A 19,763-nucleotide genomic window follows, 5' to 3' on the forward strand; every position below is an offset into this window, starting at 1 on the left:
GCGCAAACGTCTCTCTTGCACACCACAACTGATGCTTCTTCGGTCCAGCTTTTCTCTCAAGGTACTTACACTCTGCCGAGTGTGAGTACCGGCATTACACATCCATCGGAGCATACTGGCTTCATTTCTAGCGAGCTTACGCATATCCTCAGCAGTCACGGCCCATGTTTCACTGCCATGTAGCATGGCTGTTCGTACACACGCATCATACAGTCTGCCTTTCACTCTGTGCGAGAGGCCTTTTGTCACCAGCAGAGGTAAGAGCTCTCTGAACTTTGCCCAGGCTATTCTTACTCTAGCAGTTACACTTTCAGCACACCCGCCCCCGCTGCTGACTTGGTCACCTAGGTAACGGAAACTATCAACTATTTCTAGTTTTTCTCCCTGGAAAGTGACGGAAGTTGGTCTCAGAGCATTTTCAGTGTTTATTGTTCCTGAGCATCTGCCACATACAAAAACCATCTTCCTAGTTAGCCTTCCTTTGACATTGCTGCATCTCTTATGTGTCCATAGATTACACTTGGTGCATCTTATAGAGTTTCTACCTACACCTTTTCTACAGATCGAGCAGGGCCATCTACCTGAAGGTGTTTGTGATTTGTCTACCTTCCTACTGATTACGACTTTGGTTTTAGCTAGATTGACTCTGAGGCCCTTCGATTCTAATCCTTGTTTCCACACCTGAAACTTCTCCTCCAGTTCTGATAGCGACTCAGCAATTAGAGCAAGGTCATCAGCATAGAGGAGCTCCCAAGGGCATCCTGTCTTGAATTCCTCCGTTATTGCCTGGAGGACTATGATAAATAGGAGGGGGCTGAGTACTGAGCCTTGGTGGACTCCTACCTCTACCCGGAATTCTTCACTGTACACATTTCCAACCCTCACCCTACTAGCGGCGTCCCTGTACATGGCCCGCACAGCTCTCACTAACCATTCATCTATCCCTAGTTTCCTCATTGCCCACCAGATAAGGGATCGGGGGACCCTGTCGAAGGCTTTCTCCATGTCAACAAAAGCCAGGTACAGGGGCTTATCTTTGGCTAGGTATTTCTCCTGCAGCTGCCTTACCAGGAATATAGCATCAGTAGTACTTTTCCCTGGCACAAACCCAAACTGCATCTCATCTAAACTAACTCTCTCTCTAATTAGTTGGGCTATGACCCTCTCCGTAACCTTCATCACCTGGTCCAACAGCTTGATACCTCTGTAGTTATTGATACCTTGGCATTAAGAAAGGTATCCAGCAGTAGAATATCAGCATAGAAAAGGCAGACATGATAATCTCACACACACAAATAACATTTAGTAGTGGTCACTAAAACGAAATATGTAAAATAATATAGTTTGCACGAAATTAAAAATTTTTTTTTTATAAAGCCAAAACAAAGCTAGTTACAAGAAAAAATATAAGTTAATCATTTCTCCAAATATTTCCTGAACAAGAAATGATTAACTTATATTTTTTCTTATAACTTGCTTTGTTTTGGCTTTATAAAAAAAAAATCATGAAAATATTTCCAGAACCAGGCAAAAGTGCAAACTATTGACCTGTATTTTTTCTTCTAATTTGCATTCTTTTAATTTTATAAAAAAAACTATTAAAAAGATTTAGAAGTATATAATCTCATTACCTCATCACTATTTTTAGGAAAATATTTCAGTGTTGGGAAGCTGTTAATTTTGATGTCTTCTAAATCATTGGCAGTAGCATCCATTTTGGCAACGACAATATCTTCACGATCCTTGAATTTCTCTCCCAATTCATCCCAGATTGGAGCCAACTGCTTACAGTGGCCACACCAAGGAGCATCTGAAAATGTAACAAGTAGCAAATATAATCATAATGGAAAGAATTCCTTTAGATAATCCAAAATCAATTGCACTTAGCTCTCTCATTAAGATTTATGCAAAAACAAAGTCACAGAAATGATGTATCTGAAAGTTAAAAAGCTTGTTTTGAAACCAGATTTTGAGCTGTTCCACCATGGCATTTTGGGCAAGTATCCTCTCTAGCCCTGGACCCTATGGCTTGTGAGTGAATTTGGAAGATGGAAACTGTGTGGAAGCCCACTGTATACACACCTACACATGCATATACATTATCAGTTTGACTGGAAGTGGTAAGCCGAAGAGCTGTACCCCTCCAAACACTACTTAATGTACAGTTCAGCAAAAGAGTGACAGAGTAAATACTAGACTTAAAAGTAAGTACAGGTGTTAATCTTTTCAACTAAAACTGTTCAAGGTGAAGTTACAGCATGGCCACAGTCACATGACAAACACATAAAAAGTAACACTGAACATTTCCTTTCCAGTGCATAGGTTCCTGGGAAATGTATCCTTGATATGCAAAACAGTGGTTGGATAACAAAAATTATTGGCAATACTTAATTTCAGAGAATGAAGTGAAATATCTTAGCATTTTCTGAATTTATACACCATTGCAATTTTGACATTTAAGAAATTTTTTTAAACCCAATTTTATGAGAAAATTATATCACTTTTCAATATTTTGTCTAAGAAAATTGATTTTTGTCAGTTTTCCTTTGTAAAATGTGGCTCTGTAATTAAGAAGTTTGCTTTAAAATAACACGGCTTCAGATTTGTTCCTGATGTGTAGCACTGGGCAAGAGGTTTTTTTTTTTTTTTTATTAAGCTCTGAGGTGATAAATATCTCGAAAATTTCTACCTAATGGAAAGCAGACTTAAGTAATATGTGTAGGCATGGTCATAGGCTTGAAGTTTGCTTTCCAACCACACAGTTTCAGGTTCAGTCCCTCTGCATGGTACCTTGGGCATCTGTCTTCTACAACAGGCCTGAGCTGACAAAAGACTTATCATTTCTTGCCTTGACTTTTCCTGATCGTTGTAAATGAGTGCCACCATCATGTAAGCAGCATGATGGTGCACTTTTCAATCTTCCATGAAAATATGTTGTGTCATGGTAGAATATTGCCTCACATGGAAACAAATAAGGGTTGGCAACAGGCTGTAGAAAATCTATGTCAACAAAATCAGTCTGATCCATTGAGCACGGACAAGTGGATGTTTAAAAAACATGTTTTTACACACACACACACACACACACACACACACAATAGTGCATGCCAAACCCATATTAGCATGAAAAACATGGATGTTAAAATGATGATACTTACAGAATTCAACAAACACATTCTTAGTCTTATCTTTGGCAACAGCATTGAAATTAGTACCCACTAAAATTTTTACTGGTTTAGCATCCCATTCTTCTGGGAGATCAGCACTCATCATATGTTGCTACAAGAAAAATATTGTATTGGCTAGATTAATTCTCTTAAAAGAGAACAATTATAAAACATTTTATATAAATATAAAGACACTTTTCTAATAATCACTCATTATCTGAAAATTTTACATTATAAAATGTTCTCACTTTGATGTGAGTACCTCTCTCTGTGTCATTTTCTCAATTACAAATTAGCTTCCAAAGCCATTTTCCTTTCTTTGAATACAATAAGCAACAAATATTGAATTTATTTCGATTATTTTTTTTTCTCTAAACATTTCCTGCTTCACCTTTGCTGAAAAGGGGTATAGAAGACCAAATTAAAACAAAGAGATATTAATAAATTTTAAATTAGCTGATGAAAAGACTATGACACTTTCAGACTGGAAAATTTGAATTATCCTTGAATAATTTCAAATGCAAGTTGAAAACTTCACCTAATCAAGCTCGTCACTCAAAGCTTCAACAAAAATTATGTGAGTGCAAATGTAAATCTAAATTGTTGCAGTAAGCAATTGGTAGAATAATGTCTAAAGGTCAAAAGATAGCTTTTAAAAGTATGATATGGGCTATCTCTACAGATATTCTATAGGAATTAGAGCCAGCGCTGATTTATTATGTTGTGTAAACAATGTGATTGGAGATAGAAAAATAGGCAATGGGTGTATATGCATATTTTGGGAGCTTTTGCTCCTTCTTCAGCACCACATCCAACCCATTAACCATCCAGAAACACACTGCTTAAATAGTCATATGGTTATATAACAAAATACAGTGTCCCAATCAGCAATTAATGTTATACTGTCTCCTTAGAAAGGACACTTGAACTTAACCTATCCATTTATTGTAAATAGGTGCTATAGTAAGATTCTACTATTTTAGTAAAGGGAAGAAATAATAAAATTTACATACTTTAATTTTACCATCCAAAAAGTCTTGAACAAACTTTGTCATTGATTCAGTGGTAAGGTCTGTGGTTTGTGGTTTATATTTGGACATTTCATCATCTAAACGAATGAGTCTGATGGATGGACACTCTTCTTCCTTTAGACCAAAGAACTCCAAAATCCTCATGTTGTCTTCATCTTCAATATCAATATTGATAAATAGAACCTGAAATGAAAATAATTCATAGGTGCAAATATGGCCATGTGGTTAAGAAGTTTGCTTTCTTCACTTATGGTTTTGGGTTCAGTCTCAGTGTGGAAACAAGGGCAAGTGTCTTCTACTATAGCCCCAGTAGTCCAAAATTTCTGATTCATTCCCACTGTATGACACCTTGGGCAAATGTGTCTGCTATAGCCCTGGGCCAACCAAAGCCTTGTGAATGGACTTGTAGACAGAAACTGAAAGAAGGTAATCATGTGTATCTTGTCTTGACATCGTGTGATAGTTGTAAACAAGTGTCACTGTCATACAGGCAGGGTTCATTTCCTACCTTCAGCAAAATCATATCCAATCATGGAGAAATAATACCTCGCTCAGAAATGGCTGAAGATTGGCAACTGGAAGGGCATCCAGTTGCAGAAAACCTGCCTCAGTGAATTTTGTGTCGCCCATGATAAACAATGAATTTCAATGAAATTTTTTTCTTTTAACTAAATTACTGAAAGCTTAAAGTAATGTAATAAACACAAAAATATACTCCTGAAGTTAAAACCAACAGAGCTGAAATAAATAAACTAAAAGAATTTATGGCACTAAATACATACCTTGCCTTTGAATTCTTTAGCAACAGTTTTAAAAGAATCAAGAAGAGTTTCTGGTTTTGTAGATTTTTTCAAAAACAATAGAAGGTGGTTTTTGATGTCTCCACTGAATATTTTCTGGGCGGACTTAAAGATAAAAGAAAAGATTAATTTTGAAGCTGTTGAATGAATGAAATATACTAGCAATTTTTCAATTAATAGTTTCCAACAGACAAGGCATGAAATTGTAGGAGGAAAGAGTAAGCTAATTCCATTGATCATAATACTTTATTAGTGCTTGATTTTCTTGAACCCAAAATGAAAGGCAAAGTTAAGTAGATTATGACAAGATCTGAAATCAGATCAGCTAGAAGGAATACCACACTGCATTTTGTCCAATGCTCTAATGATTCTGCCAATCTATTGTCTTTCACTTAATACTAGTTTCTAATTTTGGCACAAGGCCACAACCATAGTGTTCAACTAATACTTATTTTCCTGATCCCAAGGGGATGAAAATCAAATTCAACCTTGGCAGTCTTTCACTTAATATTAACTGTTGTGTTTTAGTTCTAATAAGTATAATATTCTCAGAATAAAGAAACACTACTTATTTTCAAATATATTTTTTTAAATATTTAAACTTCACAAAAACAGTTTTAGGTTATTCTTCAACAATGGACGTTTTAAATGAAAAATCCATCACTGACAAGATTTATTATATTGTCATGGATACTACATATTATAAGCCAAATGTGATTTGCAAATACAATCTTACAGCTTATATCATTTACCAATAGCTCAAACAAGTCTGCCTGGATATGTTATAAAACGAACTAGATATGTGCAAAGTAATTTCAAAAATAAGCAGAATATTGAAAATTATGCAAAAATTAAAATTATGTCTGAAAATGTTATATCCTCTTTACAATGCCCAAATAATGATAATTGGATAGTATCAGGTTATCCCATAAGTTCTGTCCGAATTTTGAATATAGAAAACAAATGATAAAATGTTATATTTAATTATCAATGTACTTTCCCTGATTATCTATGACTTCCTTCCATCTATTTACAAGGTTTTTAATCCCATCAATGTTAAACTAATTTGGTTTCAAAGCGAAGAATTCTGAAATGTCAGTTTCGACCTCCTCCAGGCTTGCAAAAGTTATGTCCCCCAAATGATTCAGTAAACTACGAAACAAATGGTAGTCTGAAGGAGCAAGGTCGGGAGAATAAGGTGGATGAGGAATTTTTTCCCAACCAAGCTCTTTGATCTTCTGTGATATGATCTTTGCAGGGTGGGGTTACGCATTGTCCTGATGAAACATCACTCCTTTTCGATTCACTAAAGTGGGTCTTTTTTTCTTCAAAACTTGGTTCAAACACTCTAATGGCTGACAGTAGACTTGAGCATTGATTGTTGCATTAGGTGGTAACAATTCAAAGTGAATTAAACCTTAGCAATCCCATCAGATAGAGAGAACCTTTTTCCCATGAAGTTCCCTTCTCGGTTGTGGTTGAGCTTTTTCCCTTTTATCAAGCCACTGTTTACAACATTTAACATTTCGATAGAAGATCCATTTTTCATCACCAGTCACAAGTCTATCCAGAAAGGGTGAAATGAGTTTGCGAGAATGGAGAGAAGAGCAGATGTCAACTCGGGATTTGCAGTTGCTTTCGGACAATTCATGAGGTACCCATTTTCCAAGTTTAGGAACCTTTCCAAGTTGTTGAAGATGACGAATAGTTGTATGGTTTGAACTAAGCTTTATTGCCAATTCTTCAAATGATAATGCAAGATTTTCAAGTAATGCCTCAAGGAGCTTATCATCAAACTCAACTGGACGTCCTGTTCTATCTTCATCTTCAAGGTTGAAATCTCCACTTCTGAATTTTGCAAACCATCTTCTGCAAGTTCTTTCATTCAAGCATTCTTTCCCATAAACTGAGTGTATGTTTCGAGTCACTTCAGCTGCAGAGTCTCCTATTTTGTACTCATAAAGCATTATGTGCTTTAAATGGTCATTGGATACTTCCATGTTAGAAAGGGTTTTAATCAAAGAAATTTTAACTATTATTCTGTAAAATAATATTTAATTAGTTTAAATGTACACAAATACATAAAAATAATTTTTAATTCCATTAGACATTCTAAAATACTATTAAATTTCATTCAATTTTAAAAAAGGTAAAGTCAGACAGAACTTATGGGATAACCTGATAGTTGTTCAAAAAGATAAAAAAAAAAGAAAATATAAATGCTTTATATTACTTTAAACTAATGAACATTTCTGCATGACAGGAAATATCAATTTCTTACATGTGCACAAGACCTCGAACTTATTGTTGAAAATTTTCTCAATGTACAAAAATAAATAGAAAAAATTGAAAGATGATCACTAAAATTCTACAGTACATTGAACTCACAAATTTATTTTTCGTTTAAAATATTTTTGACTATTTTTAAATGAAAGTAAATTACTCAGCAATAGAAAACTTATTTAATGTTAAATATCATTTATACTTACTTCTTGGTTGAACTCAATAACAAGAGGTAGCTTATTAGCAACTACAAATGTTTCAATATCTTTAGCTGTAAGTTTCCCATCAAATCGAACTTCTCCATCATCAAACTAAAAATATAAACAAAATGCCATTGAAAACTTCACAACATTGTGAAACACAAATAATTTGAAGATTTACATAGTAAACCATATGATCTATATATGGTATAGAAAATGGATTTTTTTCTTCTGTACCTCCATTAAAATCCACACAATAAGTCAGTATTCCAAAACTAGTTTCTAACACCATTTTTACATTATATTTCTACAATCTTTGTTGCCTAATTCACAACCTAATTCTTTACATATCCCCTCAAAGCATTTTTTCTATAAAACAACAGCATGTCTCTGACCAAATAAACAATTCACTCCATTTGTTAATAGGTCTGTTTTGAGGACCTGCAAGGTCATACAAATGACTGTAGGTTGGAATAATTGGGATAATTATAAGGCAATTGACAATCAAAAGAATAATTAAACCCAAACAAATACCAAGTGGCAATGCGATAGCAAATAAGAAAGAACTGGTTCCAATTAGTTCTCCAAAATTCTGTCATAGGCAGGTGATTTCAATGGTGATGTCAGGAAACATGTATACCGGTATGTGTAGTGACTATGATTGAGACTCTTGGAAGAGAGTTTGTATTTATTTTTCAATGCATGACTGAATTATAATTGCAATAAGAATTTCAGTAAACCAGCCTACAAAACACCTACCCATGAAGTGGACATGAGAGTCAAATTGAATTTGAACTTAGCAAAATATTAAATATTTCTATGATTAGGGATGAACATATTAGTATGGGGAGATATGTAGAGAGATTTTAGGTTTGGAACAAGGAGACTCAGGAAAGAAATATGAAAGGGAGAAGGTATAGAACGTAAAAACATCTTTGTTAGTCTAAACTTACAATATGACTAATGTGATGCCTAATACACTATAGAAGAGATAGAAATAGATGACATTCAGGATGATTGGAAATTACTAACAACCTGAGACAGAGCAAGAATCGTGGTGATGTTGCAAGTGAAATAATGGTAAAATGATGGTACAGTGTTTAGGGTTAGAAGAGCTAAGTGACAGACTTGGAAGAAAACATGAAGAGATATCTAAAAGCCAGGGATGAAGTATGAAATGCTCTGTATTTCAGCAAAGAGAAAAACTGAAAATATGATGTTTTGGTAATATGTGTTGCAAAGATGAGAAGTGTGAAATGTTCTGAATTACAAAATAATGCAATTGTATGATTCAGGATTCTATTGGAGAGAAGTTGTGAAACAATCACTGGTGCACTTATTTTCAGTGAGAGAAAATAAAGAGGCATGTCTGTGCTATGTGAAGTTATTCAATGAGAAATAAGAGTTATTAAGGGACTACCTTAAGTGGAACCAACAGAGGGACCAGTTAGCTTCAGTACAATTAGTAAGTCTGTTAAAGAAATTAAGGCAAAGAAAGCAGCAAGCTCATCAGAGATAGTTGCTGAGATGTTGGAAGCATCAGTTTATGTTAGTCACATGCTAGTCATTCAGTTAAGTAGTACAGGAAGGTGCTATCCTCAATCACTGGAATATCACTATCTGTTAGAATGGCAAAGAAGATGCTGTTGAGGAATAATTACAGAGGATTTAAACTGAAAGACAAAGATCTTGAAAACATACTTTTACCATAAGTAATTCTGGTTAGCTTGGACAAGATGCACTTTAAATTTGTCTAACATTTTGCATTTGTTAATATAGGTATGGCATTTCATTGGTCATTTTGTCCTAAAGTTTGTTTGGTGCTAAATTTAGATCAATGCCTATGAGAGGTATGGGAACTATGACAAAGGAATTAACAACAGGGCTAAGATTAACAGAAAATTCAATGAGGTTTTGTCTTTGGCAGCTTTTATATGGTCATGTCCAAGTTCCTAAAATAGAATTTGTGAAAGAGTTACAAAAAAAAAAATTAATGACAAAGACCATAATCCTACACCATTGCCAATAGAAAGTAGGACTGCTTGATACTCTATACTGAATGTAAACAATGGGTAACAAAAGGGGTAGTGAGATCTTTGGCAGGCCAACATATTCAATTTGTGTCACTTTGGCATTTATTCAAAGCTGAAGCTTTTATCTTGAGTGTCTATGTGTTCCATCCTTTGACATAAGTTATCAACATCCAGAGGTTTTTTGATCCCTATTTAAGACATTTTATTTTGATGCCAAATAAAGTAAAATACTCAAAAACAGAAATTGGATCTCTAAGAAAAACAATAGTTCTTTTTGAATGCTGATATAAAAGTTTTTCAGAAATCAAGGAATGCAATTAAACAGGACACTTTACATAGGTCACTGACTAAATTCAATAATCTATAGAGATTCAGACTTATGAATGCACACCAAGTGTTACTGAGGATATTATTTTGTTCAAAAACAAAACCAGTTGATCATTCATCTGTCATACATTTGTTAAGCAGGTTAGTCAGTAATTTTGCTGGTATTAGAAATATGAAAATGTCTGGAAAACCAAGTGGTTAATAGTTAATGGAATTCTAGTGAAGATAACTTATAATTTTAAGGGTATATTATTTGAATGAGCCGTTGTATTTCTTGATCTGTCCAATGACAGATGACATTTTAGAAAATGGAGAGAATTGTGGCTTTCTAGATTATTTCTTCATTCTTTCTGTCTCAAGAATTTTATGGTGTTTGCAGATGATATCAACTTTGAAAGGTATTTTGCAATTATACTTTTATAAACATGTGATCTAAATGGATGATGAGGAAAGAAAAAGTGAAATGGGCTACCATCTGTGAGTAAGACTAAGATGTGGCAAGTAATGATGAGGTTAGATCTCAGAACACTGTACCTCACAAAAGTGATGAAAGACCAAGACAGTATACAGCAGACCCATTCAACCCATGCTATATAGAAAGATTGATAAAGTATAATGTGCAAAAGTATTAAGATTGTGGTGTGAAGGTATATTATTAGAGTTATGTAATATACAAGAAATTAAAGGATAAGATCTTTATAGATTAACATTCAAATGGAATGATCAAAAAATAGATTTGGTTAAAGTGATGTATGACCTTAGTCATTGTACAGAAACTTGAAATACATTATTTTAACTATTTAAAGTACAATGCAACACTAACAAAAACCATTTTAAAATTGCACTGGAACTTTTGCTAACAAAAATCAAGAGATGTTTGAGCTAAACTGAAACACCCAGTAAAATGGAATGCTATTCAAACATAAAATAGTTGAATATTTTACGAAGATGATTCCTTAAGAAAAAATATTGAAGAACTGTCTATGATGTTAGCTGGTGTGTAACAGTTGGTCTATAAATTTTAAGGAATAAAAGCAACTAAAAATTGAAGAGAGGATGGTTAAGGACAGGTCAGTTTATTCTCATCAATTCAGTTCTTTCATGTATATCTGATCAAATAAATTTCAGAATAATTGGAGCAGCATTTGACCATCATGAATTAGAAATATACCGATGTCTGAAGACAAATCCAAATTTCTGTTAAATCAGATGGTTTCTAAAGTATTCAAACATTTGTTGATTCTGAATTTAGGCATTGATTTCCACTGATATTTGTAAAGTATTTGAAGGTAAAATCATCATCACAGCAGGAAAACCAAGCCACTGATGCAACATACAAATAAAAAAAAAAAGTCGGACTCTTGTGGATCAAGCAGATTTTCACTGATTTAATAGCAAAAACTGCATTGTGTGTAATCAAATGAGTTTTCACAATTTGATTCAGTTGAATTGTAATAATGATATAAAAATATATCAAATTTCTTAGATTTTTCAATAAAAAATAAATTCCTAACAATTAAACCAGCTTTTAAAATGCAATAAATTTACAATTGACCTACAAAAATTGCATAGCATTTCATAATGAATTTCATTACAAAGAAGAAAAAAGATTTAAAAAAAACTAAAAACCATACCTTTTTAAAAAGGATAATAGCATCTTTTTCAAGTCCGTGTTCTTTGAAGATGTCAGCATTGCTAGTGATAGCAAAGGAAACATCATCAATGCTTGCAGCTGCTTCAGTAAAAGCTTTAGCATCAGCTGACTCAACATCCTGTCAAGATAAATTTTATGTGATAATTTGAAGAAAATTCAAGTGATTACTCAACAAAAAATAAAATCTTTTCTCCAGAATCTATATATAGGTTTAAGCTCATTTAGTTGGAAGGTTGGCCAACTCATTGCAAGCTGGCCTTGAAACATTTTCACAAAATTCATGTTATTCTTATAGCAACACAATTATTAGTCAAATTTTCTGCTAAGAAAAATCAATAAACACTAAATTAAAATAAATCTCAAGTTAATTACAGTAAGTAACCTTTCAAAATTTATTTCAGAAATACTAACAATCTCTTCAATAATGGAGCAATGGAACCCACTCGAAATTTAGAGAATAGACATTGAAGCAGTACCATAACCAAAGTACACAGTACTTATCTTAATGTGATTACAAGTATTCAATATATTTTTTAAATACACACATATGTATGCATGTGAATTGAGTTTGTTTCTTCCCTTGACCCACTCAAAAATCTATGTTGGTTTCCTTACATCCCTGTAACATCATCATCATCATCATCATCATCATTTAGCGTCCGTTTTCCATGCTAGCATGGGTTGGACAGTTCTACTGGGGTCTGTGAAGCCAGAAGGCTTCATCAGGCCCAGTCAAATCTGGCAGTGTTTCTACGGCTGGATGCCCTTCCTAACGCCAACCACTCCGTGAGTGTAGTGGGTGCTTTTTACGTGCCACCCGCACTGGTGCCAGACAGAGCTGGCAAACGGCCACGAACGGATGGTGCTTTTTATGTGCCACCGGCACGAGGGCCAGGCGAGGCTGGCAACGGACACGAAACGGGGCGGTGCTGGCAACGGTCGCGAAACGGAAAGTTCTCTTACATGCCACCGGCACTGGTAACACATCTGCAATTTCCATTGATCGATTTCGATTCTGATCCTCACTTGCCTCAATGGGTCTTCACAAGCAGAGTTTCGACATGCCACCGGCACTGGTAGCACATCCGCAATTTCCATTGATCGATTTCGATTCTGATCCTTACTTGCCTCAACACGTCTTCACAAGTAGAGTTTTGTGTCCCAAGAAGGGAAGGTATGCATAATTAAGCAAAAGCAACCCTTCAAGACAGTACCCCAGTATGGCAGCAGTCCAATGACTGAAAGAAGATCAAGACTTGTACATCATCATCATCATCATTTAACGTCCGTTTTTCATGCTGGCATGGGTTGGATGGTTTGACTGGAGACTGGCAAGCCAGGAGGCCACACCAGGCTCCAGTCTGATCTGGCAGTATTTCTACAGCTGGATGCCCTTCCTAACACCAACCATTCCAAGAGTGTAGTGGCTGCTTTTTATGTACCACCGACATGGGAGCAAGCCTGGCAGCAGCCACGTTTGGATGATGCTTTTTACATGCTACCGGCACAGGAGCCAGTCGGGGCGGGGAGGCTAGCATTGACTATGTTCGGATGGTGCTTTTTACGTGTCACTGGCACGGGAGGGCCAGTCAGGCGGCACTGGCAACGACCCATGCTTGCATGGTGCTTATTGCATGCCACCAGCATGGGAGCCTGTCAGGTAGCACTGGCATCAGCCACAACTACAATTCCATTTAATTGTGATTTAATTTCACTTGACTCAATAGGTCTCCTCAAACATGGAATGTCGTCAGACGATTCAAAGGTACTTTTTAAATGGGCTGGTTATCCGTGCCGTGGGCACGTAACAAACACCATCCAATCGTAGCCGTTCGCCAGCCTCATCTGGCACCTGTGTCGGTGGCACATAGGAAAAACACCGAAAACACCATATCCGAGCGTGGCCGTCTGCCAGCCTCGTCTGGCACCTGTGTCGGTGGCACATAAAAAACACCATCCGAGCGTGGCCGTCTGCCACCTGTGTCGGTGGCACATAAAATCACCCACTACACTCTCGGAATGGTTGGCGTTAGGAAGGGCATCCAGCTGTAGAAACACTGCCAGATCTGACTGGCCTGGTGTAGCCTTCGGGCTTGCCAGACCCCAGTTGAACCGTCCAACCCATGCTAGCATGGAAAGCGGATGTTAAACGATGATGATGATAATGATGCGACACTGGTGTAGGCTACAGCTGTGATACAGTTAAGCTATTGGAGAATTACAAGTAATGGTACAAGTTCAGTCCTTGTTAGAGTAATCATAGAGTATCTAAGTGAAATCTATAACTCAGCAGACAATAAAAGGAACCATATCCAATAGTAGACATTAAAGGCAATTTTCTCTTTCTATTATAGAAACAAGGCCTAAAATTTGGGGGAGTGGGCTATCCAATTTCATTGAATCTAGTGCTCAAATGCTACTTTATCCACCCTTAAAGGATGAAAAAGTCAATCTCAGCAGAATTTGACCTCAGAATGCAACAGGCAAATGAAATCCAATAAACATTTTGTCCAACAAGCTAACAATTCTAACTTGCCACCTTATGAAGTCATCCATAATTGCCCCAAAAGTTCTAAGGTAAATATTTAAATTTAGAAGGAAAAAAAAAACTATGTAAATCATTCTAATAATATAAATAGGAAAATTACATATTTACTTATTTTTAAAAGACTTACTGCTCATATTTTACATTGGGCTTGTTCAAGAAAGAACAACTCACAACTGCAAATATCTTGAGGTTTGAAAGATAGAATGAAATGTAACATACCTAATGGATTGATCATTTTTAATTTAGCTAATATTTTATTTATCTAAATCATATTTAGTTCAAATTGAATTTGATTAGGAAACTAAAATAAATCATACATTTTTCTTGATCGTTACCTGTGTCGTCTTACTGGCACATGAAAAACATTCGAGTGAGGTTGTTGCCAGTACTCCTGTGCAGGTGGCACATAAAAAACACCACTTGAACGCGACTGTTGCCAGTACCGCTGGTGGCACGTAAAAGCACCCACTATACTCTCGGAGTAGTTGGCATTAGGAAGGGCATCCAGCTGTAGAAACTCTGCCAGATCAGACTGGAGCCTGGTACAGCCATCTGGCTCGCCAGTTCACAGTCAAACTGTCCAACCCATGCCAGCATGGAAAGCAGACGTTAAACAATGGTGATGATGATGATTTCTTCTGAAGAGGCTGAAAGCCAGTTTCAATAGATAATGGGCTGAAGTTCAATTGCGATTTAACTGGCCCTAGAAGGGTTCAAATCAATTTGAACCCAAATGAATGAAGTATTCAACTAGTTACAGTACAGCATTTACTTTAGTACTCTTCACTGCAACTGCAAATTACTTTGCAAATGTGAAGTTACTGTCTGTCTGTATGTATGTATATGTGTGTGTTATCCTTGATGGCTGGTGAAGGGCGAAATAATTCAATGGTGAACCATTGTTTACTGCAATCATTTACATAAATACATCTGTTTTTCCATTATTTGGATATATAGATACAGTTAGCAGTGGCTGAATTATTAACTTGTTATACTCTTATAGTTAGAAGTTAGGTGTTCCAACTCTGATATAACCTATAAGCACATCTAAATTAAAAATTAAGTTATCAGTACCAGAAAATGGTGTTGCTGAATACTTCCAATCAGTATCACATCTGTCACAATAATAATACATAATAATCCAGTGAGTAACCTACAGTTACTGCACATTTCAGTTCTGCTTTGTGGAACTATATATCACAGTCATGCTGTGTTAGAGTCAATGAACTACAATGATAATGGAAGAAATATTCCATCATATTGGATATCCAGCAGTTTTTATAGTAGTAAGAGAGATGTCCAAGGAAGATTTACACATTGTGTGCATCACAAAATATATCTACAGTGGAGAAAGACAGCTAAACAATAAAGCAAATCTAAACATTCCCAATTCAAATAACTAAATTTGAAACCATGTCCAGCTCATTATCAGAATGAGATGCATAGAAGAAAGTCATTTATTATATGTAAAACTCATTGTTCTTAAAATATATATTAAAACTGGATAATTAGAAAAAAAAATTAGATCTACTTCTAATCATTTCAATTCATTTACTGAATTTTCCAGTTTTAATGTTAAACCATGAATGATAGTTGCAAATTTAGAATTTTGCAATATTGTAAACAATTATCCCTTTATTTTGAAAAATGGAACCACTCGCCCTTAAATTATTATATGCATTCCTATAACTAAACTTGTTCCGACAATATTTAATAGCATTCTGCCAAATATCTTCAAACCTTTCAGCAAATGCCCTCATTTCTTATAAGATCATTGAATGTATAAACATATTGAACTACTAACAAGTCTAAATCTGCAGTTTAAGACTGGGTTCCTCCTACTACACCCACCCCCATCATCCTTACCACTGGCCTCTCTTTCACACTACTTTGTCTTCTCTCTTACCACTTTCATATAACAATAAATCTGTTCTTCCTATCATACTTTAACTTCTCTCAAAACCTTGCCTAAAGTTATCACTCTCTATTATCTGCTAGGCCTTGCAAGTTACAAAGTGACCTCACTACTGCTGGCACCACAATAAGTACTCAGCACAGTTAAGTGGTTGTGAATCAAGCAAAGACAATGCAGTCTTACCAAAGGCAAATCAACTTTTATAGTGCTGGTGTCATGAAATAAAAGCACCAATTACTTTATAAAGTGGATGGTGATAGGAAGGACATCCAGCCACTGAAACCAGGCAAAAACTGAGACATTAAAGCTAGATGTGGTTCTCCAATCCATCAAATTCTCTTGAATCATCTAATGGAAAGCAAATGTCAAATGATGATAATACCATATCTTCAAGGGGTTGGCCAATCATAAGATCTAGCATCCAGATGAGATACTAATGCTACAAAAATCTGAGTTACGTACTAGATATATAGATCCTTGAGATAAGAATTATTTTTCTAAATGTTGAATGGATTAACAAGAAATACTTTTTATAACTACTAGCAATGAAATAAACTAAGGTAGAGTTTGTCAATGATATTTCAATTTAACTTAAACTGAAGCATGATAATCTAAAGTTTTACAATGAGCATAGAGTGTTTGAACATCTAAATATCTTATCATCCAGCTGATAAAAATGGTTCAAATGCCTGTTAGTCTTCCTTGCCTTGTTCTTTACTTATCATTCCTGCACTATAATTATCACAATTCACATACTCTCAAAGTTCAAGTAAGAAAACAATCCTTAAAATTTTTTTATGAAATTATATTTAAGATTAAAGGCCTCGCAAAAGAAATTTAATGTCATGTATTCCTAAATTTGCTTCACTTTAAATTTATTTCTTAGACTGAATTTTTCATGAACTATATTTATGCAAATTAATTAGTCACATGCAATGGTTCAATTTTGATTTCTTACTTTAGTCAAATATTATTAATACTTAAATCTTAATTACTTAAAGCAATGATAGGGGTGAGGGATCATTCAGATAGATGTGAATAATAACAAGGGCTCCAAATTTCACAACAATTATCCTTCTTATATTTCGTGCAACTTCTAAGAATAGAAAGTGTTTAATCTCTCACTACAATGATAACTAAATCCAAAATAATGGTAACAAATTAAACATTGCAAACAATCAAAAATTGTCCATTACACTAAATTATACAAGCATATGATTATGCAGTTCTCAATATGAAAGAAAAGAAAATCACTGTTGCTGCACATTAATTTCCTTTTTCTGTACACAAAGCCTCTGATTTATCACTGGTTTCAAGATGAAATGTTTTCTTCCATCAGAATAATGCTTGGCCATGTACAGCAAGGATGACATTCCAAAGACTGGAGCAGTTTGAATTGGAAACGATGCCCGACCCACTATATTCACTGAACATTGCTCCATCTGATTATCATTTATTCCACAGTCTTCAAAATCACTTGGACAGAAAAGATAATGAATTCTGTAGATAAGATCAAAACAGTACTGGATGAGTATTTTTCGTCACAGACAAGTGAATTTTGGAAGACGAGCCTTGCAAGTCTACTAGATAGGTGGAAGAACATTGTAGAAAATGAAGGAGAGTATATTTTAGATTTGAAAAAAAAAAAAAAGCATTTTAAACTATCTTAATTTTGAAAAATAAAAGTATAAAAAAACTGCATTATTTATGGGAGGACCAAATATTTTTCTGAAAAGAAACATTCTTTCACAAACATTACAATTAGCAATTGGTTTACTGCTTAAACAGTAACCTGTTCTATTCTACTAAAAAACACAAACCGCTTCATAACCCCAATTCCTCAAATGCATTTATTTGCAATACTTTATATTTTCAAAGCATCAGTTAAACTGATCATCGACCATACTGAATGCATTCAATTAGGTTTAACCTCCAGTCAAAGAAGGTTTAGTAAAGGTAAGGAGATAGTTCTTTCTCATCAAATTTACAAATAAAATCAACAGAACATTGGAAAAAGTAAAAAGTGAACATTACCTGGAAAAATCCTACAACAACAACAGCTTCTTTATTAACAAGAGCTTTGGCCTCACTAACAGAATTTAGTGTAACAGCAGGAGGACCAGTCTTTTTTTTAATCCAAGCTACCATATCACCAGCAGTACGTCCCTCTGAAAATTAAATTTAATACATTAAAACAAGGTATTTTATAATACATATTTTAAAATACTGTTTCGGGAAGTCAGATGAGCAACTTTCCAAGAAAGCAAGGATCATGGGGTTTCTAATTTTATAGTTTTAATGTCTTTTTGTGATAGATAAAGTATCAAAGATTCAATCTTTAAATTAAATATAAACTGAGGACTAGTTAAGAATCAAAAATGCCAGTCAATTATTGATATTAAAAGAAAACAAAATGATCTTCTGTTTGCTATAGTAAAAAGTAATAATTGCTCAGAATTAATATTAATGACTTAACATTTGCAAGTTGTATAAATTTGCCAAATTGCACCTCACTAAATAGTTATAATTTCTTTGATAGCAATAACACCAACTAAGTTATGCTCCAGGTGAACAGGTTTATCACCAAAAATACTGAAGTGATCTAGATGATGGTTTGTGATTTGAGGGAAGATTTTACAATTTCTAAGGAACAGAGCAACTATATACAGGTTCCCTTCTCAGTTGACCTCAAATACATAGAATGCAGATGAGCTTCAAACAAAATCAAGTCAACACTTCACTTACATTGATAGTATCCTTAGAAATGGCATGCACATAAAAATTTTCTTTCTTCCCCTACTAATAAATCAGAGGGTTTGTGTACAGAAAAAGAAAATCAATGTGAAGTAAAGTTTCTGAACATTCAAGTTTATTTAAAATGTCACAAGTTCAAATACTGTGACTGGTATTGTATCATATTGTGATAACTAAGACCATCTGTTGTTACTTCAGAGAGGCCTGCCTTAAAAGGTTACCGCAATTGTTGTACAGTAAAATGGTGGTTAATATTCTTAAAAGGACTCAACTATAAATAAACTGCTTCAAAAAATTAATGTAAGAAGCTAACTTATGAATGTTTAAGATTTCAAACAGCAATGTAAAAGAAATTACAATTTTAAAAAAATAGGAAGGAAAATGAAGAGTCACAAAACTATCATTGTTTTGAATATGTCACATAACCTTTACGAAATGACTGGATTGATCGTTAGTCCACCATATTTAGGCTAGACAAGAATATCTTTTACAAGAACATTTTCTTTGTCTACTGACATTCAGATTTTTTTTTATTAAAATTTTAAACTTATTCTTTTTTAATCTAATAAAAAAATGGGTTTCATCTTTAGTGGAGAAACTTTCAAAGGCTGCTGACAGTCTTTAAAGAATTAAATTTATAAAACTATTGTGGTTAGTACTAACAGAGTTAAAAAAAAAAATTTTTTTAACTATAAATGCCTTTTGAAGTATTAAGGTCAGAATGTTCAGGCTAGGTATTTGTTGCATGTCTCACCAGTTTGGGAAGACATGGACACTGCCTCTCCCCCAATCCATGGACTAAATCATCATCATCATCATCATCAAGGCAGTAAGCTGACAGAATCACTAGCAATGCCAGGCAAAATGTCTTCAGCATTTCGTTTGTCTATGTTCAGAGTTCAAACTCTGCAGGTCCACTTTGCCTTTCATCTTTCCAGGGTCAATAAAATTAATACCATCCAAGTACTCGAGTCGATGTAATCAACTATCCCATTCCCCCAAAATTGCTGGTCTTGTGCCAAAATTTGAAACCATTATTATCATATTTTTT

At 34.7% G+C, this 19,763-nt stretch overlaps 1 protein-coding gene across 1 annotated transcript in view; it reads right to left on the reverse strand.

The window, feature by feature from the left end:
* LOC115231769 (protein disulfide-isomerase) overlaps positions 1–19,763 on the reverse strand; it is a 36,372-nt gene that overhangs the window by 6,008 nt on the left and 10,601 nt on the right. The window contains exons 3-9 of the mRNA XM_029801719.2: positions 17,993–18,126; positions 11,476–11,613; positions 7,488–7,592; positions 4,981–5,103; positions 4,181–4,381; positions 3,159–3,279; positions 1,632–1,810 (exon numbers count right to left, since the gene is read on the reverse strand). Coding sequence (XP_029657579.1) covers positions 1,632–1,810; positions 3,159–3,279; positions 4,181–4,381; positions 4,981–5,103; positions 7,488–7,592; positions 11,476–11,613; positions 17,993–18,126 — 1,001 coding nt within the window. The remainder of the gene's footprint in view (positions 1–1,631; positions 1,811–3,158; positions 3,280–4,180; positions 4,382–4,980; positions 5,104–7,487; positions 7,593–11,475; positions 11,614–17,992; positions 18,127–19,763) is intronic.

This window comes from Octopus sinensis, linkage group LG2, assembly GCF_006345805.1.
Source record: "Octopus sinensis linkage group LG2, ASM634580v1, whole genome shotgun sequence".
NCBI lineage: Eukaryota > Metazoa > Mollusca > Cephalopoda > Octopoda > Octopodidae > Octopus > Octopus sinensis.